General features: G+C 38.1%; 2 protein-coding genes across 6 annotated transcripts in view; one reads left to right on the forward strand and one right to left on the reverse strand.

Moving 5' to 3' along the window:
- On the forward strand, positions 1 to 15,700 carry LOC126380450 (uncharacterized). Of its 5 annotated transcripts, none has more exons than XM_050029869.1 (3): positions 1 to 213; positions 12,245 to 12,332; positions 12,573 to 15,700. In XM_050029869.1, the coding sequence occupies exons 1-3, from the start codon at positions 171 to 173 to the stop codon at positions 14,623 to 14,625; spliced, it is 2,184 nt and encodes a 727-aa protein (XP_049885826.1). In that variant the 5' UTR covers positions 1 to 170; the 3' UTR covers positions 14,626 to 15,700. The 5 variants fall into 5 exon arrangements, with proteins under 5 accessions (XP_049885826.1, XP_049885827.1, XP_049885829.1 ...); XM_050029870.1 differs by having other exon boundaries at positions 12,248 to 12,332; XM_050029872.1 differs by lacking the exon at positions 1 to 213 and adding an exon at positions 7,978 to 8,549 and having other exon boundaries at positions 12,248 to 12,332.
- LOC126380456 (transketolase-like protein 2) overlaps positions 15,482 to 23,081 on the reverse strand; it is a 14,479-nt gene continuing 6,879 nt past the window's right edge. Inside the window, exons 5-13 of the mRNA XM_050029883.1 lie at positions 22,769 to 22,996; positions 22,296 to 22,483; positions 21,895 to 21,966; positions 21,130 to 21,253; positions 20,527 to 20,675; positions 19,108 to 19,225; positions 18,522 to 18,633; positions 17,051 to 17,170; positions 15,482 to 16,389 (exon numbers count right to left, since the gene is read on the reverse strand). Of these exons, the coding sequence (XP_049885840.1) occupies positions 16,217 to 16,389; positions 17,051 to 17,170; positions 18,522 to 18,633; positions 19,108 to 19,225; positions 20,527 to 20,675; positions 21,130 to 21,253; positions 21,895 to 21,966; positions 22,296 to 22,483; positions 22,769 to 22,996 (1,284 nt within the window). The 3' untranslated portion in view covers positions 15,482 to 16,216. The remainder of the gene's footprint in view (positions 16,390 to 17,050; positions 17,171 to 18,521; positions 18,634 to 19,107; positions 19,226 to 20,526; positions 20,676 to 21,129; positions 21,254 to 21,894; positions 21,967 to 22,295; positions 22,484 to 22,768; positions 22,997 to 23,081) is intronic.

Genomic DNA, 23,081 nt, shown 5'->3' on the forward strand with positions numbered 1-23,081 from the left:
GCTGTGGCGACTGAGGTAGCCTTCTTCATTTATCAATCGCCAAAAAAGTTCGCGCCGTTTTTAAAATATAATTATTTTGTTTTTAAAAATGACACCATGACTAATTTTATTTAAGTTAATTACTTTTCTATTGCAAGTGATTAAGTTTTAGTTTAGTGTGGCCGACTCTAATGTGTGGAAACCAGCGGAGGATTCAGAGGATATTAATTAAACGTAAGTTTTCCTTTGAAATAAGTACCATTAAATTAAATGTGAACTGCGGATGTAGTATGTATATGTATTATCTAGGAAGTCCTGTTAATACGTAAGATATTATATTATATTAACCCAGTTTATATCCTATATCTTAAGGTCATGAATAATTATAAAGATTCATCTAATTTGTAGATCTACATTCTCGTGAAAAAAGGAAAATATTCCCGGTAACTTTTATATAAATTCTAGTTAGCGTTGATTCAGTTCAATGTTTGCATAAGATGTGAACTTTCGATAGTCCTTGGAATGCAACTGCTACATTAACAACTGCATATATTAAACAGATATCGGGAATTTTGCATACCTACTCTGTGCTGTCCTACCTGTTTGTTTGTATAATAAATATTATTTTTTTTCTAGTCTTTTTGTCTTCAGAATATAGATGTATAAGTAGGTATAAGTACTTTCGGATCTCACTGTTTGTCTTTATCGGCTAGACGTTGAGTTTAATTCAAATTCAAATTCAAAAATATCTTTATTCAGTAGGTAACATAGTTACACTTTGAATCGTCAATTTTACATAACGAACGTCTCATCCGCCTAAAACTACTGCAGCTTCTCACAACCTGTATAGCCGGGGAAAAGAAGCTGCAAGAAAAACCTCGGCACAGGGCCCTAGACGTTCTTTAAAAAAATAAATATAAACATAAAATATTGGTATACAATTGAGTAATTTAGCTGCCTAATATCAGTTCTCATGATTAGGTACCTACGTATGTAAGTATTATAACTGACTTTTTAAAATTTGTGTACCTTTTAAACAAAACTAAATACTTTACATACCTAAACAGCTTATTTACAATATACCTACCAGGTATTTACTTACTACTGTGTCAGATAGTACGTTCCACAGTTCCTCAAGATCTTCGTCTTAAATTAGGAAGTAAGTAAACAGGTGTGGTGGGGACTATGGAACACGAGTATAGCGAGGTGGACTTACTCCCCTGCTCCACGGTGGGTTGACGGTGTTTGGGCTGGTAACCCCAGTCCACCCATTCAGCAGATTCAGCAAAATTTTCAAACCGCCGCAGAGCCTTCGATGTGTAATGTAGCAATTTCTAAATATTGCAATGGGTTATTGTTATGTGATTAAGAGCGGTAGTAGCATATAAATGTTGAGAGCGAATTATAAATATAAATCGCTGTCAGCTGCTTGTCTTCCCAACTAAGTCGTAAATACCGATAGAGAAATTATGACCTCTATGACCCGATGGGACATTAAGTATGGGCAATGGGGTGATCACCGTCACCGTACCTACAGTTCAATATATATTATTATCCATCCAAGGATTTCGTATCCTGGCTATAAGTTACTACATAGGCTATACAAAAAAAACCTTTTATTCACTGTTAGCTCGGCTATAAATACCTATATTGGGGAAGTCAGAGGTACATCCATCGCGATGAACTAACTATCCACGTCTCACCAAGCTTTCTGTTAGACCAACGTGGAACGTGTGTAATATTACGGGCATGAATTTAATGTATTATTGTTCAAACCAAGGTACCCTAAAAGAAAGTAGATAGGTAAGTTCTAGTACGTAGGTAGGTTGGGCGATAAAATTATAACACATATGGCAAATCATTGTCCAAAATAGTCGTAACGATCATGTAGGCTTGTGTTTACTATATTGGTCATAACAGTGGTCCTTACGAAACTCCACGTATAGATATAATAGATTTGGTGTCGTTTGTCCGATGGCAGGTTATGATTTCGCATTTGGTGCAGGCTTCGCGCCAAAAACTGAGCCTCCATAACGCCCACCTGTTAGCCACTTCCAAATAATGATGGAATGTCAACAATTTTGGAGCATTCATTCAGTCACAGCATCCCATTACATGCATAATTTGTTTTGATATAAGTACTTACGTACCACGAACTATAAGGTATTTTCCGTTTAGGTACCTAGTCTATTTATTGCTCCCAAAATGATTTCCTCTAGGGAAGGGGAATATAATGATAACCAGGTATTGCTACTACTTAAATTTATCAAGAGTGCATTATGCGTTGTACAGTAGGTACTTTTTTTCTTAAAAGGTTTAAGTCCTAAATATTCTGATTTCATACTTACGTAGGTACGGACAGACCGACAAAACTTCAAGGATTTGTAATTTTCACTGAGGATCCCTAATAACTTTACATTAGCACTTTTTGTCACTTAGATTAGACGCGGACAGATTTGTCATCTTTTTGCCTATTGATTATTTCAGACAGTCTTAGTTCTCAGAAGGAATATCACGCGGTATACGTAGGTACCTATTGTGAATCATATTGTTGTGGGTGCCGCCCACGGCGATCGAGCAACGAATTGTAATAATTATCTCAATAAATATGTAAAAACATGCGCATTGGCCGATAATGACATTAATGGCGTAATTTCGCACTCAATAGCTTATAATTTGTTCCACGCCTCAGGCAATAGATACTCGTCGTCACTTGGTTATTAAAATACCTGCCTAAGTATAATTCATATTTTTTATCCACTTTTTTTGTTTAGTTAAGGTACCTATAATAAACTGCATGGCACTATAATGGTACTATGGTGCTATGGTGCTGCACTATAATAGTACTCATGTACGGTCACGAGTACTATTTGAAACCATGTCACATTGACTTTATTGAAAATTAAACTGTAAGTCTTATTAACTGTCAAATTAATATGATAGCGCGACAGGGTTCTAAAGTGGGTAGATTATATTGCTCATGACTGTACATAGTGTGTAACCTTAATTCTTAGGTATACCTACCCCCAATCTAAATAAGTACCTTAATCTAATGCAAAAGCGAAAGAGATTTATCAAAATCATAACCCCGCAAGTGTGCTACAGCGAAATATTTCGTCTCCGTTTATTTATGAAGACTGCAGTTTTAACGCTTGCTTATTCGTATGTTAATTTTGTGTCATTATTGTGTAGGTCAGTACGAAATGCACTTTTAATTTCGCGCCGAAAATACTAATGAGTAACCGATCGCCGAAGATGGTGACGACAACATGGCGGTCGGCCATAAACCATAACCGGCAGAGACAATGCTATCTGCGGAATATGGTCAAAAGTATGGTCTTATTGGCAGGGTATAAGGAAATAACGACGAGGACGCCAGGCCACATTCGGAGTTCGACTAAAATGTATTATATTTATTGGTTCCTGCTTTTGGGCTGAGCGTTGTAAGATCAGACATTACCATCGAAACCTTTATAGCGAGTTTGGTCTTGTTATGACATTTTAGACGAGGCTGCAAGAATTTTAAAATATTATACCTAACTTTCAATGATTATTAATTCCACCCAATTTGGTCTACCTGGTACCATAGAGCAACACGGACCTCCGCGGACCGGACCTGATACCTACACATGCATTACGTTACCCTGAAATCAGTTTGGCCAAGATTTAGTCAGATTTGTACTTTTAGGGTTTCATATATTTTAAGACAAAAAGCTCGGTGAGATCTGAGCACTTAGATCGTCAATGATGAGCTTAATGTTACGTGTATACCTATGTCAAAAAAAAAGAAAAATGTGTGTTAGTACCTAACGTGTTTTTTATAGGGTGAAAAATCATCAAGCTAACTGGAACTTCTACAAGCTGTAACTGTGCGCTTCTCTTTACCATCGCGAAAAACAATAACCCAAAATCGAAAAAGTGTATGTACGTATATAACTATAGTAGGTATGTTAAGTATCTACCTAGGTACAAGTAAATTATAGTCCTGTTTGCGGTATTTGTAAATCCAAACCAATGATGATGATGATACAACTTGTATAAATAAACGCAAGTAGATATACAAAAGACGCAGTTATTATAGTACATCGTACTTTAGCTACATATTGCCATTAAGCAGGACGTAGGCCGCCGTCCATCATTACCCGAGAGGCACGCAATGGCCAAAAGAAGATCCCACGCTATGCTACCGCAAAAACTATTGTCCATCTTGGTATAAATATGAGCACGATATCAATGCTCGCTGTTACTCAGAATAATATAAGTACCTGCTTATGCTTAAAATGCTCATGTTTAAAAGCTTCCGTGTCATCATCACTTTACTTAAGTAGATAAATAATAAATAAGTACCTATATTTAAGTAAGTATTTGTAGTAATTTATACTCTTCTGTGTTGATGAGGGAACAATTAAAAACATAGGTAAACACGTTCATATGCTTATCTACCCGGGCATGTCTCAAAACCTCCAGATTATATCCTTTCTAACGTAAAAGACGGATTGATCAATAATGGTTCATTGATACATAATCAATCTTAGGACATATTTTTGATTCAAAAGTGCTGTGGAAACAAATTTACGATTACTTGTGACTCTGCTCTACCCATTAAGGATTAAGGCCGTTAATTTATGTATGTATGCAGGTAAAAATAGCATTCAAAGTTCTTCTGTATTTCTTTCCGTCCACTTTTTGGCTAGCTGTTTCTTTCTCTATATCGATCTACTTCTTCGCGCCTTTTATGGTGCTTTGGAACTAGAGGCTAATAATAACGTAACAGTATATTTTTCAATTTCGCGACTGAGGTTGAGACGATGTACGAATGTTCTACTAATATAAAAAACCACTGCCTACCTCTTTCTGACATAGATATACCTACTTCCATCTACGGACAATTTGATTTACAGAAAACATAATATAATTGTTGCTTGATATTTGGATCACTTTATGTATAGAATTAATATTGCTACCTATATTGTTCAATAATAATAATGGGTGGAAAACGTGTTGTGCCTGGGTGTAATAAAAAGGGTCATCATTTATACCCAAAAACAAAGATAAAAGGTAGATGTCTGTTATCCATGAAATTAAAAGGTTAAAAGAAAGAAAATCTTTACAGCGCCATCTATACTGTTTTTGAAGAAAGTTCCTCATTACTAAATAACTGTTAGCTCTGTCAACTAACCAATTTGCCCGAAATAGACTTCGAAATAAGTGCGTGGATGTATAAAATAACTGGACATTATTACGCGAGCTGTCCTGTCGTTGCTTGTCACTTGGCGTATTATATGCGTCAATTATTGTCACCGGTTAGTGGTGCGGCGCGTGTCGATCATCGCGGGGGAGTGGGTTCGAGGACCGACGCAACATAGCGTGTACTTGTGCTACATACAACATGTGGGCGATTTTTGAACAGAATCAATCATTAAGCTCTGCCCATATTTGGACTTCTTCCAGCATAAGTTTCAACTGCAATCTTAGGTACTTTCTTAATGATTACTTTGCGTGGGATTTTTGTAGTTCGACACTAATTAGGCTGAGCGATCTTTTAATGCCAGATGGCCTGATGTTGTACTAAGTAGTTGTAATATAGGCATGGGTCAGTGTAAAATAAGGAGGTAGTACTATTTATTTCATCTTTATTTCTATGGTGTTCTGGGAGCAAATAAAAAACATAGAAAACGCTCAGCTGCTTGTCTTCCCGGGCATGTCGTAAAAACCGACAGAGGGATTGTGTCTTGGGCTAATGTTATGGGCGATACGTTGATCCCTTATCACCATAAGGTTTATCATATCCAGCTTACGACATCGTATCAACGGTGGCTGCAAGTTGTCTTTGATTACTTGTAGCTCTGCCCACCCCATTAGGGATTACGGGCGTGAATTTACGTATGTATGTTATTTCTATGGGATTTACAAAAGCAACGTACATACATAAACTCACGCCTATTTCCCACTGGGGTAAGCAGAGCTATGGAATTCCATTTCCACAAAAGGAAAATTGTAATTTTCTTAAATAAAATGCTATATCCAGTGGTATTGCGAGTATAATATTCTATGATTTACCCTTGTGATATTGTCCGGGTCGGAGCTTTAAAGCGATCCCCATTTAACTGGCCTATATATGTATTTTAAATTCTCAGCTGTAGATACTTGACATCGAAGGATAAGAACTTATTTATAAAATATTATAGTCACAAGATACATAGTTGAAGAGTGATATGGGTACGACACGACGAAGAGAAATCGGTCCGAGCGAAGTGTGGAGGTAGATTACCACGCCCTGCACATTCAACTAGTGAAAGGTATTAATAGTTCTCATAAGCCCCTATGCCAAACAAAGCATTATACAACACCACAGGAAGATAGTTAGAACATCGATAGTAGTCAGAGGTGCATCCATCACAAGATGAACTATGTATCCACACCTCACCGAGCTTTCTGTTAGACCAACGCAATGTAGCCGCATCGCCGTCTTTAATGTTCGACCCAAATGTGTTAGTGAAAACAACAAGGGAGTTATGATTACAATTTACTTACCTTCAAAATTATATACCCTAGCCACATTATTTATCCACCCGCTCATAAATTATTTATCAATCAGTCAGCGTTGATTTTCCTTTAAAATAATTTATAATATGCAGCGCGAATAAGGATTAATTATTGTCGCTAGAATAGAATACGTTCTAGTGGAGATGATAAAAAGATTCGGGTCTAAACTGTTGTGCCATACTTAATAGGTTTTTATTTTATTGTACTTAAATCAAACTTACGTATAATATATAATACTTATAGGTATAATTATATTATAAGTTCGAGAGTAATTTGTAAATAAGTACTTAAATATCGACCAAATATATTTAAAATCCTATTTAAATATAATATTTAATTCTTATAAGTGAGTCGACTATTAGGATAGGATTTCCGTTTCGACATACTTGTGGTTTTACTAGCTATCCTACACGTAATATTTTAGGATGGATGATATTATTCTTTTTGTATGTTTTTTATCAAGATAAATAAAGTAGGTATATTATTTTTGAAATAGATATTTAATTAAATAAGCGAGATTTTAAACAGTTAATATAATTTATGTAAACGATAGACAAAACTGGGGTGTTAAAAAGGCCACATTAAAGCAATTCATTTCAAAAAGCAATATTGCTATCTGTCATTTTTTGCATTGCGCATTTAAGTACTTTTATAAGCGCAAATGTCAAATTGCAATATTGCTTTTTTAGATGAATTGCTTCGATGTGGCTCTTTAGCCCCTCTTGATACGATATGGTTGGATAATAAAAAAGTGTTTTTCAACAAGTATCAAGCAACTTGCATAACACTGAGTGCGATTTTAGAGGTACTTCCTCCTACTTGCCGGTGAATTGGGTCAGTCCGTGTTCCGATGTGGGCGATGACCGGTTGCGACGCCTAGCTAGCTTCTACCATAACCAGATGTATTCATTTTAATAACCAAGAACGCCACTTCGCAATTAAACCCATTTACGTTGTTATCTAAACATCTACCAACGAGCAAATTGTATTCAAGGGCCCTACTCACACTCTGATTGCTTTATTAGGTACCTCAGCTCGATAATCTTTTCATTATTTATTGGAAACCAGTTAGAAACTATATTTTATAGTAAAAAGTCTTTGTAAGTCCCTACATATTACCTAATAACACTTTAGTTAACATTTAAATGCAAATATATAATTATTCACCTAACAAAATAATTACTATTTCAATGATAAACGACATTCTGTAAAAAAGCAAATAAAAATTGCATAGACCCAACTAAGAACATAATATATATTTTCGTAATTCGTTATATTAGATTAATAAAGAATGGAATAAAAACACGCAATGTTCCAATAAGGCAAATCTTGATAAGTAATATTTTTTTAAAACCGAAGTCCTTAAAAGGCGTGGTACTCTCGCGCAGGTAATGCATCCTCGATCGGTGAGCGATTATAACGCAACGGAAGCGGCTGAAATTAGCCGCGCGCGCATCGGTCAGGAAAGCTGAAGCTGGGGCACGGGCAGTCGAAACTAAATACCCAAAAGCGTTTGTGATCGCGCCAACGGTTGCCAAATATGGCAAGAATCTCGGGTTTCGCGCGGCGCGTCGCTGGCACACCACCAGCCTGCAAAAACGCCCTCTATTCCCGTCTAATACTCGTGAAAAACACGTAAAAACGTTTTTATTTCTGTAGCGAGCGGCCTCTAAATTTAGGCCGTATGGAAACCGAAAGTAATACGAGCGATTTTGGTTGGGGCCGAGTTGTCTGTATTTAGATTAGACCGGAGCGGGCGCAGCGACGCACAGTGGTGGCGAGTTGCGCCTTCGACCCTGCGCGGCTGATAACGCGTCCCGGCGGTCCCACAGGCCCGCGCCTGCCGCAGCCCTCCGCGGCCCTCAGTGAATAGTGCATTGTGATCTCGGACGATACGCGCATCCAGATATTACCTCGCAACGTGCGCTACCACCGCAAGAACGTCCATGAAAAGTTCCGTGTTTCTGTTACAGTGTTCTTCTTATAAAGGATTTGGATGTCACAAATGCTTCCTGAAGGCGGAGGTGATAATCTTTTATATAATTTTATTTTGTTTCATTCGTTTCTTTTGCATTACCCCAAATAGTACCACTTTTTCATATGACTTCAGTTTGATGGAATTTTCTAATTAGGTGTCTTATTCTTTATTATTAATCTTAACTGATAGATACTCACTCCTAACACACATTTCGAGAACTGACAATATTTTTACGTAATCCCAATATTAATAAGTTTAAACAATCATAGCATTTTATTTTGTTTTCCTTTCTCTCTGTTATTCCCTTGTTATCATAAGCACGCTACTTAAATTAGTTACAGAAATACACTGAACTTACCTACCGTAATTTGTGTCATGTTTGCTTATGTCGTCAATTTGTTTGTACAACCCATTGAAGTATGAAAGCTTATTGCATACATAGCGGCCGATTGCCCCTACAAGGAGAGTGTCAAATTGTCACTACAGCAAATATTAGCGAAATATATTTGAACTACCTATGTGCTAGATATTATCATGTACGGTTGTCTACCATGTAGTTCTCGGTGTGCCAGTTGTAACTTGGTTTCTATCATACTGAAAGATAGGCTTGTAGAGAACTTTCAATATAAAAACACATAAGTACTATAACTTTGCCACTTGGCCAATTGATTTAATTAAAAATGGGTTAAATCTAGATAATAAAACAACACATGTATTTACATTATTAAATTAGTCAATGTGACGAGTTAGGGAGAGAAGACAATTTACAGCCATTTAGTATGGTTACTCAAAGGTAAATATTATGAATTGTACAGTATTTTGACAGGCGACGTGCTCGAGGTTATTTCCACCAGGAAGTCCACCAGGTCTTCCATACTGATACTATATGCACAAGTGACAAGCATGTGTAATGTTTTAAGATTTTCTATTTTTTCCAAACAAGCATGAAACACTGGGCTTATCAGTTTGGTTATACATGATTTGACCCAGTGGTGGCGATAACAAAATGCTACCGCTTGAGATTTGAGTCAAGTAGCTTTTAACAAGAACGGAATAATATACGAATTGTTTCAACTGAAATAGAAAACAATTCTAGATTTACAATATCTACATTTCAAGTAAACTACATAGATATTCATCAATATAGAAAAGATAATCAAACACAAACCAAATACTGAATCCAACAAACAAACTGTTAGGGTAGTGCCAAAGCATTAGGATGAGCAGTATAGGCACTAGCAGTGAAGTGTAGTTTTATTTTTGGAAACGCCGAAACCAGCATTATAAAAACGTTTTAAAATAAGTCGCAGTCACGCGGCGTCACTGACGGAATTGAATTAGGAATTGAAATACACGAGTTCAAAGAGGACACACGGAAGCGTGTACGATACTATGTAAATAGAAAATACAAATTCGTTTCGAGTGTTGTTTTAATATTGATCTGATAGAGTAATTGGCGGTGACGTCACGAAGTTACGTATGAGGCATTTGCTGGCGGCTTGCCAAGGCGTTGAGTGACGGGACACGTCACGGGAACGGTTTAGTGTCCACAGCGCTGCATCCAACTGGGTCTATATGTCAACACACTTTAAAGTATTACCGTATACCGATTTTCTGTAGTTTCCATTCACTAATCCTACCATAATAACCCAGAGCGAAGATATCAAATGTACATTATCTACCGAACAGAGAACACCTTCTAGAGGAAGGTTCGTTTACAACTTCATTTATAATATAGTCGCATATGCGAAAGACAATTGCAGCAGAAGCGAATAAGCAGTTATGGCCTAATATACATTTTGACGATGCTAGTGTTAATCATTTTTTGTCAATTTATGACCATACAATACAGCCTCTAATTATCGCCAAAATGTTTATTGGGAGCAACCTCGATTTATCAAATTATATAACTAACCCATAGCATTAATAATTAGGTACTTGCTTAACAATGCGAACAACATTGAGTTAAATGCTAGTGCGAATACTCTCTCTGTATTAACATACGTGCAGACATACAGCATTTGTGACCAGTGCCACAACACAACACAAGAGGCTTACCTATACAATGAGCAAACACTTCTAAATACATAACATAAACAGCCTATATACGTCTCACTGCTGGGCACAGGCCTCACCTCAGTCAACCAGACGGAGGATGGAGCATACTCCGCCACGCTTCTCACTGTGGGACACACATTAAATAAATAAAAACACAACCGTAGTGACTAATTGATACCTACATCATTATTTTAGAAAAAAAACCATGACATGTACTTTAAAAGAAATAACGTCATCTGGTATTTATATGTTTAAATGAATCATACTTACTTAAAAACGCAATTCATACGGTAATGTTTATAAAGAGCCTCATTCTTCAATACTCTATTTACTTACTTTGAGAAGAGACGCTACGATTTTAATAAATTACATAAATGGCATGTTAATAGTATCCATAGTAGGCGTATAAAGAACACAGCCCAGAACAGAGTGCGGTAGAGAATGAATCATATGGCATGCGCGTAGGCCGGCACAACTCCGCATTATTTATTGACATTTTATAACAAAACTTTACCAAAACAAACTTGAATACCTATCCTTTATGGTAGATTATTTTACATAACTGTCCAGATTTCTAAACAACGAAGAATTTTATTGTAATAGCATGATTTTCACACAAGTTAATAATATCTAGTAGGTACCTACGTATCTACCTATATTAGAGTTGAATGGTAGATAAGTGATTTTACTATAATAAATATATTAAATAAGTTATGACATAATACTTACTTAATATTTATTATGAAATTTGAATATAACTTACTTGTCCAAGCTATTAAAGTATAAATAATTGAGATTAGTATGCTTGCAAAATAGATCGCGATTTAAAGATGTTTAGAACTTATAATTATAACACGTGAAGAATTCGTCGTTGCGTAATCCTAACAGCACGATGAATCGAATGCAAAGATTGTGTTCACGGGAATGTTTATCATCAAAAAGGCGTATCTGCTGTTGGTAGAAACTTATTCCAAGCGTATCTTGGTCGTATTTCAGTAGCCGCAAGCGAATTGCGAAATTGGTATCGTCTTTTATTTCAGCGTGCGCGCGCGCCATTCGCGGCGCTCGCGGATATTTCGGGCCACACTCCAACCGCTCGGGTTTCAGACCTTTCTATAAAATATCGTGCAACCATGCCTTTATTTTTTAATTCGGGTTTCTCATAAATAATATTAAACAATAATATTAACTGCTAAATTGATTTATTTATTCGATGTGTTAAATGTATTTCTGCTTTATAAAATATTCTCGTTTACTTGGACAAAGTTGTTGTACAAACCCGCTTATTATAGTATTACCACATAGGTAGGTACGCGCAAATTTTACGATATTATTCATTTTAATTTATCATGTGTAGGTAGATTAGACGTACCTACTAATATAATATCTGTTAGGTATACTATCGTAAATATAGGCAAGTTTCTAGTTGCGAATAAAAATGTACCCATGAACGATAGATAAGTTAAAATTAGTCGATAGATAAGTTAAAGTTAGTCGGAATTTAGCACATTGAAACGCACAGGTACGCACAACGCTACCTTAAACCTCGATTAGTTATCATGTAAATGTACAGAACAAAGATTCCGAGTGTACAAAACAAAAAGTCACAAAGAACGTTTACTTATTAAATAAATACTTTATAATTACGATTGTTGTTTAAAATACATGTTTCAATTGTTCCAGAAGTGATGCGCCGCGCGGCATGCGGCGACGTCTGCCCTGCGCTTGCACCGCCCGCGCCCGCCCCACTGCATCCCCAAGGACATAACAAGTGAGTTACGGATACTGTTACGTAATATAGGTTTTAAAACTGTAGGTATACTATAAAGAGACAGCGGACCTCAATGCTGCACAGCAAAACTGTCTTTCTAACTCATTGTAGGGTTGCTCAAATTCAAACACATAAGAGATTATCGGTTCTGTGGAAATTAGTGACATTATTTTCATATGAATATGAGTAGTTTTTTTTTTAGATATCTACATATTATTAACATAGAAATGTTGATTTCAGAACATCGGAGAACAAAGAGCTTCTTCGCCAACAACTTCTATCTTCGAGTAAAGAACGTGCAGATAAAGCAGAACCTCCTAAGCCGAAACACGCACGAAATCGTCAGAAAAACCGATGGAAGCTCAAATTTCATCACCAAGCGTTACCGCAAGAGTACCTTGACCATTACGAGCAAAGCTTGCAAAAAGCCAACGCCAAACAAGCTACTTTGAAACAGAAACAACCCGAAAAGCAAAAAGCAGAACCAAACTTTGATATAAATAATTTCACAAACGAAACGTTCAAGATATGGGCGCAGCGGCTGGCCGGCATACAAAATGAAACGGGTACGCTGACTGTGCCACAAACACCTAACGCTTTAAACATGGCGAACAAATCACACAACAAGGCAGAAGAAAAGAAAAAGAAAAGTCCTGCTATAGCACCGAGCAAGATAGTAACTTATGAAGACTTGCCATACATGGGAGAAATGACTTTAAACAACTCCAAACCTCGTAGAGGTCGTAAACCAAAAAAAGCTGATATTTGTCATTTAATTTACGAAAATTATGGCACAGTTGTACCTGGCCAGCCTCCGCCTGTTCAGGATCGCGTAAATCAATTAAGCATGTGTCCTCCATTTCGGACAGAAAACCCTGTTAGTACCTCTAAAACTGATTTACAAAATAAAATAATTACTAGCTTACTAGAGCGTAAATTATCACAAGAGAATAAGAGAAGATTGGAAAATCCTTCGCCCCCGAGATTTAATAATCCAGATGATCCGATGCCTGAAGCTCCAGTAACTATTGCCGGACCTTTGCATAGCGACGATGAGCCTCTCAATCTGTGTATCCGAGACCTTCATGATCTCAAAATACAAATTCAAAAGAAATTTGGCAACATATACACATCTATGCCCGAGGTTAAAACTGAAATTGATGTAAATAATTGTGAACAAGAAGGCGTTAAATCTGAGCAACCTAACGCAATATCAGTAATACAGCGAAATACAAACTTACCACCGCCGACGGCAAGTAGTTCACCTGACCTATCACGGCAAACGAGGAATATCTCTCCAACTCTCTCAGAGCCGGCGCAATCCACAGCTAGCCCAGACGGTGATGGCAAGTTTCCAGGTTACATATACTGGCCTAACGCTGGAGTATACATGCATCCATTAGCTTTACAAACACAGTTACTTTATTACCAACGCCTGGCCGCTGCTGGTCAATTGCCCCTGTCTCCCGAAGAACAAGAGAGAGTATTATCAACTCCAAACAGCGCGAATGAAAGTAATTCGACTGAACCAAATTCACCATCAGTTGATGACAGTAAAAACAAACTTGTCCTTAAACAAATATCTGAATTGCTTGACCCAAAAGTAATAAAGCAGGTGGAAGAAGCGAAGCGTAGTCCAGATCAATCAAAAATGAAACGAGCTTCTCCAAATCCTACTTCAGGTCCTGTGAAAAGAAAAAGGTCGGCGATATTTATACCGCCGATGCCTGTGAGGAGCAACTCCACTACTCCAACTACGGAAGTTAGTATTTGCAAGTTCAAATTTACAGGAGGCTCGAAGCCCTCATTACAGGAAAAGAAGATGTTGTCTGTCGATTCCGGTGGTAATTTCAGGTATTATAGCGGCACAGGAAATAAGGGTAGTAATAAGGGATATGATTACCTCCAAAGAGATTCAAACCAAGGCAGGAATTCTGATCCGGTTGCAGAAGCATCGGTGTCGACGTTGCCGAAGGTTGACGGGCAGAGCGCGGGTTCGTATAAAGAAGACCTAAACAAAAAGAAAAGAAAGTCAAGGAAAAGTTTACAGAGAGAGAAACTCGAGCAAACTTTTAAAGAAAAAGGCTTTTTGATCCAGACCCAGCAACTTCAATCAGCAGAGGGTGCGACTTATTGTAAATTTAGGCAGCTTAGAAAATTTACCCGTTACTTGTTTAGAAGTTGGAAAGATTATCTCCCGGGAGAATTGGACGAAAGGACGGGCGAGCAGGTCCCGCCGTCCGCAGAACCGTCACCAACCAATGACGGGCCGGTCCCGGGCGAATGGGGCTGATCATAACGCGTCCTCGTACCAATATCTCGGTTCTCACAATAAACCAAAGAAGTATGACGTGGATTTTTTTAACCTGGCTACTAATTTTGCAGGTGGCCGATTAATGCATTTATAATAAATTGTCTTTAATAGTGAGATTTTTACAAATTTAACACGTAAAGTTTTTGTTTGTTCTCCTCGCCACTCCGTCCACATTATTTATTTCTTTTATATTTGAGTGCTTTGCTTTACATATACGTTAGGTTTTGTTTTGTACGATGTACATATTTATTTTTTGTATCGTTTATAGATACGAAACAGTGCGCAGCACACAAAATTAATAAACAAAAATATACGGTTGCTATAAAATGGGTGGAACTGTGATTATTAACATTCTGATAACGCCCGCGCCGCTGTAACAGGTACATCACATGTGGAATAATATATCCAAGTATATAATAATGCTTTAGCCTTTGTAAGGTTTTATTTATATAAAATAATATTTTCAGATATTAGTCTTATATGATTACTAAAACTAGTCAACTGACACCTTCTTTATTAACATAGGTATTAGTTAAATTTTCAATGTGTATTAAGTACTCTAATTCTCTGTACATATTGAATTTAAAAGGAGTTATTCTAGTCATTTAGAGTAAGATATAAATTGTTATTATTAACTGACGTAGAGTTAACGTCTGTGTTAAGACAGCGCCGTGGCTGATAGCTGACAATAGAGAAGCTTCGACAAGCGCACGAGCAACCAGCTAAAACATTTTTTGTAGTTTAATGCTGGAGGTATTGTCATAACCGCCAATGAGCCCAGCTACGGCGCTGTTACAAGGTAAAGGTTTTGTATTGTAATAAATAATAGACTTCATTTTGTATTATATAAACTTTATTACAGAAGAACTGATTCTGTGATAAAATTGTTAAACAAAAATGCAACCAACGGGAATGTAATATATACCACTTTCCAATAATAAAAAAATAACCATAACATATTGTGTATGAATTAACAACAAAATACAAGAAGGAAGCCCTTATAAGCTACGACATGATTATATGTATTTGAAAACGTTACTTATTTATCTATAAACCTTTCAAAAACCGTCAACAGTTGTGCGACATGCGTAAATATAAAGGCACTTCGGTTTTATAGTTCAAACAATCATATATAAAATACGCGTAGAAAAATGTACTTACACCTACTTCATAAACAACTTCATTGTGAGATAATATATAGTAACAACCATGATCAATATAATATCCCATTCATGGAATACTTTTTTCCTTAGGAACTAACATAGAAACGTACTTGTTCAATGGCCTAACGATTTCTGCGTTGGTCAGATATCTAATAGGCAGACAATTATGTACTTTGAAAATCTGGCACTAAACTATTAGACAGTTACCAAGTATTTTAAAGAAATATTGGACCACGAACATATCACTGAAACCACAACGACTGCGCGGAATGTGCACATGTATCACGAGGAAAACTCGAGGAATGTTGAATTTTTTGTGGTTTGAATTTTACAGGTAGTAGAATATTGTTTTTGTTTTCTTAGTCAAACAACTTGTGGAAGACTAAGGGGATTTGATTTTGTGTGATTTAGTGTTTGAGGAGGGCCTTGGCGGCGGCGACGACGTGTGGCGCGGAGATTCCGTACTTGTCGAGCAGAGCCGCGGGCGGACCGGAGCGAGGCACCTCCTTCACGTAGATGTGCTTCACAATAATATCGCGCTCCAGAGCCACCGCCGAAAGCACCGCCTCACCCAGACCACCTGAATATACAAAACACATGACGTCAAGAGTAACTTGATAGCCTTAAAGTTGACACATAAAATGTTACTAACGTTGCTATAAATGTTCGAATGCTACTGCCCACATTGATCGATGGCGATCACGTGAGTACGACAAACGATTTGATGTAGCACGTGGCCGTAGGGAATGTAAAATGCATTTTACATACCTAAAATTACCAGTGCGTAGCGTGAAAGACCAAGGCCAACCGCTGTTATAGTTGTTTTTAAAAGCGTCTCTCATAGAAGTAAAACAGCGACTGGCTTAGCTAAGCAATCAACGGGCTTAGCACCGTAAGCGCGCGACTCTTTCTCGCCTTGACATACGTCACCCGTCACTCTCTCTCAGTACTGCATAGAAAGAGACAGACGATCTCTGTCGCCGCGAGAAAGAGTCGCGTGCATACGGTGCTACGCCCGCAGGTATATTATTCTCTGAAGGCAACTTCAGCGGTGCGCACGAGAAGTTCGAGAATTACGCCATGAAAGTTACGACAACGTTCAACTCGCGTTGCCTTTCTACTGATCGAGGACTAGGGTTGGCTTAAGCGCTGTTACTTCAGAGAATACACACATATACCCACATAGTTACAGTTTATTTATTATTAAAATAATATTACTTGAGTAGTGGTAAACCACTCACCAGCTTGGTAGTGATCTTCAACGATGACAACTCGTCCTTGTACGGCGCGGGCGTGCTTCACGATCGCAGCCTCGTCCAGGGGCTTGATGGTGAACGGGTCCAGGACACGGGCGTCCACACCTGTAATACAGTTCGATAAATAACCTGCTTTGTGAAAATTCTGCACACTGCGGTAGATTAGTATGAAAAAAGTTGGGCTCACGATCCGGAGGTCCTGGGTTCGATTCCCAGTGGGGACATATCACAAAAAAACTTAGTGGTCCCTAGTTTGGTTAGGACATTACAGGCTGATCACCTGATTGTCCGAAAGTAAGATGATCGATACTTCGGAAGGCACGTTAAGCCGTTAGCCCCGGTTACTACTTACTGATGTAAGTAGTCGTTACAAGAGCCATGTCAGGGGCCTTTGGCCGCTCAATAATACCCTGACACCAGGGTTGATGGGGTTGGTAATCCACCTCACAGCCCACACGATAGAGGATCTTCTGATTACCTGTGACTCTGCCAACTCCATTAGGAATTACGGGTGTGAGTTATATGTACATATTATTTTCATATATATATTGTTTTCTATGAATCGATGCAAAAGTTACTATAAATGTACGAATGCTACTGCCCACATCGATCGATGGCGATCGCGTGAGTACGACAAACGATTTAATGTAGCACTTAACTATTAGAGAATGTAAATGATAAGTTACATTCCTGGTAAGTAGACAGTGCGTGTTGGGAAGACATTACATATGGAAATTAACTAAACACGCTGTAAAGGGAGAATTTATCTGTAACATATCTCCTATTACATGGGAATATAGCTGGCGAGGAGTGGGTGTAGGTAGATACTGTACAGGGAGGTCCAAAGGTTTACGTTTAAAACGAAAAATACCTTCAGGGCCCAGGACTACCTCATTTGTTGACTATCCTAGCGAAGAACAACTGTAATAATTTTGGTCAAATTCTCACTTTCATTTCCTATAACTTTCTTTATATCTTTGATTTTACTGTTTTTATTTTTACAGCTCGTGGTGCATTTCCTTAGGAATACGCACGAGGTAACATAAAATATTTATTAAAAAAGAGATGGCGACAAAATAATGATTTCTGAAGTAAGGTAGAAAATCTTGAAAAAGGTATAAAATGTATCATATCTCCTAAACCGTAAATAATCGATGAACATACATAGGGGTGTTTCTGGTACCCAATGAACCCCTCTATCTAATTTCTCATTTTGATCGTGAAACTTTGTGCCACCCTGTATATCTGTTGCCTCCCCTTTGGGGATACAGGCGTGATGCTTTGGGGGGTTAAAATGACCACATCGAAGCAATTCATCTCAAAAAGCAATATTGCAATTTGACATTTGCGCATATAAAATTAAGGGCGCAATGCAATCAATTGTCAAATAGCAATATTGCTTTCTTAGATGAATTGCTTCGATGTGGCCATTTTAACCCTCCTGTTGTAATCTCACCTTCTTCCTTCAGTTTATCGGCGGCAGTGAGAGCCTCGTGCAGGGTTACACCGGCGCCGATCAACAAAACCTTGTCCTTAGGCGACTCGCGTACGATCTTGGATTGTCCGACCTAAACACAATCGCATCATATTTATTACAATCGCCACTACAAAATGCACTGTTTTCTATAAATAACAGGAATAAAATATGACAAAATGTTCGAATGCTACTGCCCACATCGACCGATGGCGATCACGTGAGTACGACAAACGATTTACTCTAGCACTTAGCTGTAGGGAATATAAATCTTACTTATATTCCTGATAATTAGCCAGTGCGTATTATAAATAAAAAGGCCATTACATTGGAATTATAACGCCGACTAACATAATTTCAGTATCGACTAAATTAACCATAGACGAAAAATAGAAAGGGGGAAGCAGTGGGTGAGACGTACACAGGACCGTAAAGAATGGCTTGAAAAAAAAAAGGAGGCTTATACCTAACAGTTAATGGATGCAGGCTGAACAGATAAGTAGACTAAATCTTTAAACATTGCATTGAATTAGAATATTAAATTGTTGAGCAGCGAGTTTTACGCTACCTTGAAGACTTCGTCGTTGGCGTACAGGATGTTAGTGTTGGGGCGGGAGGTACGGATGTAGCAGATGCCCTTAGTGTTGGCAGCCAGCTCCACAGCACGCTCCGTAGATACAGCATCTCTGTACAACACAAGCACATTAAATATTTATGGAATAGATAAATATATTTATTCCAGTAGCCATAAAAGCGATATAACCCAGCAACCGAAAATATACCTCATTAAATATAGCTATATAGATTGACTGCGGGAATGAATATATTTACTACCACTAGGTACGAAAGAGACCATAATAATAATTATCAATTGCATTGTTTTGGCAGCTGTCATTCTAACCAAGGTATTTTTAATGAGGTATAAAGCAACGGCAGCAATGTCAAAAGCCCAGCTAACCTAATATTATGCTATTAATAAGTTTAGTACAAACACCGTTATTATGACACTATTCGGCATACAATGCACAAATGGTTTGTGCATCACATTACCAATAGTGCGTCAATTAGTGTGTTAATTTGCATTATACAACTACGTAACCACAAGCGATGAAATGTCTGACGGCGCATTATCACATTTGGATTAGTCAATGAATGTGACGAGGAGTTTCCCTCAAGTTTCTGTAGCACTTATCGCTATGCAATGCACGTTTGATGACTGTGCAATACATTTTTATCAGTGCGTTTGTTAGCAATACATAAAGTAACAAGTTTATATCAAACCGGAGAACAAGAGTTGATATAAAGAATTCAAGAACTCTCAAAAATCTTGGTGTAACTAACGATTTTCGGTTAGTTGCCTCGCATTTACAACATGGCACACTAAAGTTTCAAAGTGTGTTTCCATCATTCATAAACAACGTACTTATCGCATCTTATAACGGTTTGATCTAAGATTGTTATTAGATTACGTGATTGTTAGAGGTGCATGCAAACTAAAGTAAAAATTGAACAGTAGATTGATCATCGTATGGTCTCTCTATCCTTACGAAGCGAAATCTGTCCCATCTCTTAGGCTGGTTGCAGCCCACGACCTAAGCCGGCGCAATTTTCCGAGTATTGTCAACGAAGCTACTGAGGAGCCAGTTGTAAATTAATACGTAATAAGATTCCGATATTGGCCGAGTTGACTGTATATGTATAATTTCATTCGCTATCTTTAACTTCTGAAAAAGACGGACTTTTTAAACAGATCATCTATGTCATGGCATGGTTTGATCTTACGAATGATAATTAATGGGGCGTGCGTGAATGGAGCGTCAGCTGTGTGAGCTAAGCTAAACCTAACTTAGCTTAGGTTGCTTCTGCAACCAGCATTAATAATACAATCAGTAGTTAATCCATGAGTAATACGAAGATCAGCTATCATTCTATATTTACAGGACGTGTTATATTTATAGAACGTGGTAGCGAGGTGAGCAATACTTACGAAGGGTAGAAGACAGTGGCAGTGGGCACGGCGCGGAAGAGAGCGAGGTCCTCTAGGCCCATCTGTGAGGGACCGTCCTCTCCGATACTCACGCCGCAGTGAGACCCGGCCAGGTTAATGTTCGACTGGCTGATGGCACCCATGCGGATCTTTAAAAATAAGACATTAATATTGGGAAAGGCTAGCTGGAAAAAAGACTGGAGAGTCCTAGACGAAATGGATGGCCTTTGCACAGCAGTGGAACACTTAGGGCTAAGCAAGATACTTAATGGGTCTTTTCCTATCGGAAATTCGGTTCGCATTCTTTGAATCTTCGTTCACTTTTCGTAACAAGAAGGATATCGCTTTCACAAAAAAAAGGTTAAGATTTTGATAACATGTAGTGGCGAAATGTATAAACATATCGTGCCGTGAATGAGATCACAACCGCATAGATAAATAATGAATACAGTTGGACGACCTTATCGGCTAAATAGTGCAAAAGAGTCGCACTGCTCTAAGTTTAGTATGAAATGACACTAGGTTTGCTGAGGTTAGTAAACCGCCTCATAACCCACGCGATAGAAGACGAAATAAAGTGACGAATAATAAATATATAAGTACTTGATCAAAGGTCCTGGTGAAGAAAGCGGCGAAGGTGGAAGCGAAGACGACGGCTCGGTCTCTGCAGGCGGCGCCGGTCGCGACGCCCACCAAGTTCTGCTCGGCGATGAAGCACTCGATGTATCTGTTACATAACATTACATATCATAAGCTCACGACTATATCCCAATTGGGGTAGTCAGAGGTACAACCATCGCAAGATGAACTAAGTAAAGTACCCACATCTCACCGAGCTTTCTGCTAGACCAAGATGATAGGTGGTGAACCGTAACACCGTCTATAACGGTGGACTGTTAGTGAACTGCATTTAAGAATAAATTAATAACTCATTTGTGCAAGTCCGGTAAATAACATTACTAATATGTCTAATTAATATCATATCAGTCCTATCAGATAGAAAACGCTGTGGGGGCATGTCTATGTAACATCATATCGCTTTCAGTCTGGTAGAACCCTAAGAGAGAAACACTTGTTCTTCTGCAAAATAGTAAATAAACATAATATAGATCACTGTGGTCCCGTTGATCATGGACTTGTTTCTCAATCGGGGAGCGCCGGTTCGATCGATTAATTTATTTTACACGCAATTGACTTGACCATTATAGACGGCGATATGGCTCTCCACCGGCAGGCGTGGTTAGTTCATCATGCGACGAATGTACCTCTGATACCCCGTGACCTTATGTAAATAATAATCGTAGTGGGTTACTCTGTAAGTATAAGATTTTTTAAACACAGTGTTTCTAGTAAACATTGTGAACTTACCTGTCGGGATACGCGTTGCGCAGTTTGTCACTGAAGGTAGAGTTCTTGGTATCACCATCCAAGGCAATAACGCTGTAAAAAAGAATTCAAGTTACTTTGAAGTCCACAAATATTATAAATTTTGTATGTAAGTAGCGTAAGTAATTTATCCAGAGCGTGAGCAGTGGAATTATTATTGTCTTGATGCCTCATAGCCAATGTTGAAAGGTCAACACGGCGATTGTACACCAATTTAATCTTGCACATTTGGGATGCAGTGCACAACTATAGCTTGTGCAATACACGTTTAATAGTGCGTATGTTAAGTAGCCAGCAATTAGAAAAAAAAAACAAAATTTCGAGTCTTTCGAGTATCTGCTGAACTTAACAACTTCAAGAGATTGCATAAAAATAATACGTACCGCATGTTAGTGTCAGCGATCTTCTTCAACGCGGTTCCATACGCGAGACGAGTGGCCACCTGCTCACCCTGTTTGTAAGCAGGGGGCGAGGAGAGGGTAATGTCAGCGATGTGAACTTTCGGGGCCTCTGCTAAAGGAGCTTTAGGCTTCAGGCTCACTGTGTTGTTCTTGATCAGCGTTTGCAGATGCTGAAGTGAAGAAAATACATTAATAAAGTTCGGATTAGTGTTTATTTACAAGCAAATAAATATCAATAACATGTTGTGCCTATTATATAAACCATTATTCTTTCCTTTTATAAGAATAAAGAAACATTATCGTTTATTTTTGTGTTCAATAAAGTAATTGATATGGATAAAAAATGTGACACTTGAGTTGTCAAAGTAAGTTAAGTGTGTCAGCATCGAAGCATTTCCCGGTGGGAAATAGGTGTGTGTATGTGACACAACTTGTGTTTATGTATGTGAACTAACCTTAATGATTTTTTCTCCGTCAGCGCCAAGGGCTTTGCCGTGCCAGTTCTCCTTATCTTCGATGCCAGGGAAGCCTTTGCCCTTGAAAGTCTTGGCAATGATAGCGGTGGGTTTACCAGTAACGGTGGACGCCTCATCGAAGGCCTTCACCAGCTCAGACACATCGTGACCATCCACTACCAGGGAATGCAGGCCGAAAGATTTGAGGCGAGCGTCGTAAATTTCCATCTAAATTAAATAAAATTTCCATAAGTAGTTGTAAAATCTCTTAGTCGGATTATAAGCAGCTGACATCTTATGTTTTTTTCTCTAC

Source organism: Pectinophora gossypiella, chromosome Z (genome assembly GCF_024362695.1).
Source record: "Pectinophora gossypiella chromosome Z, ilPecGoss1.1, whole genome shotgun sequence".
Lineage (NCBI taxonomy): Eukaryota > Metazoa > Arthropoda > Insecta > Lepidoptera > Gelechiidae > Pectinophora > Pectinophora gossypiella.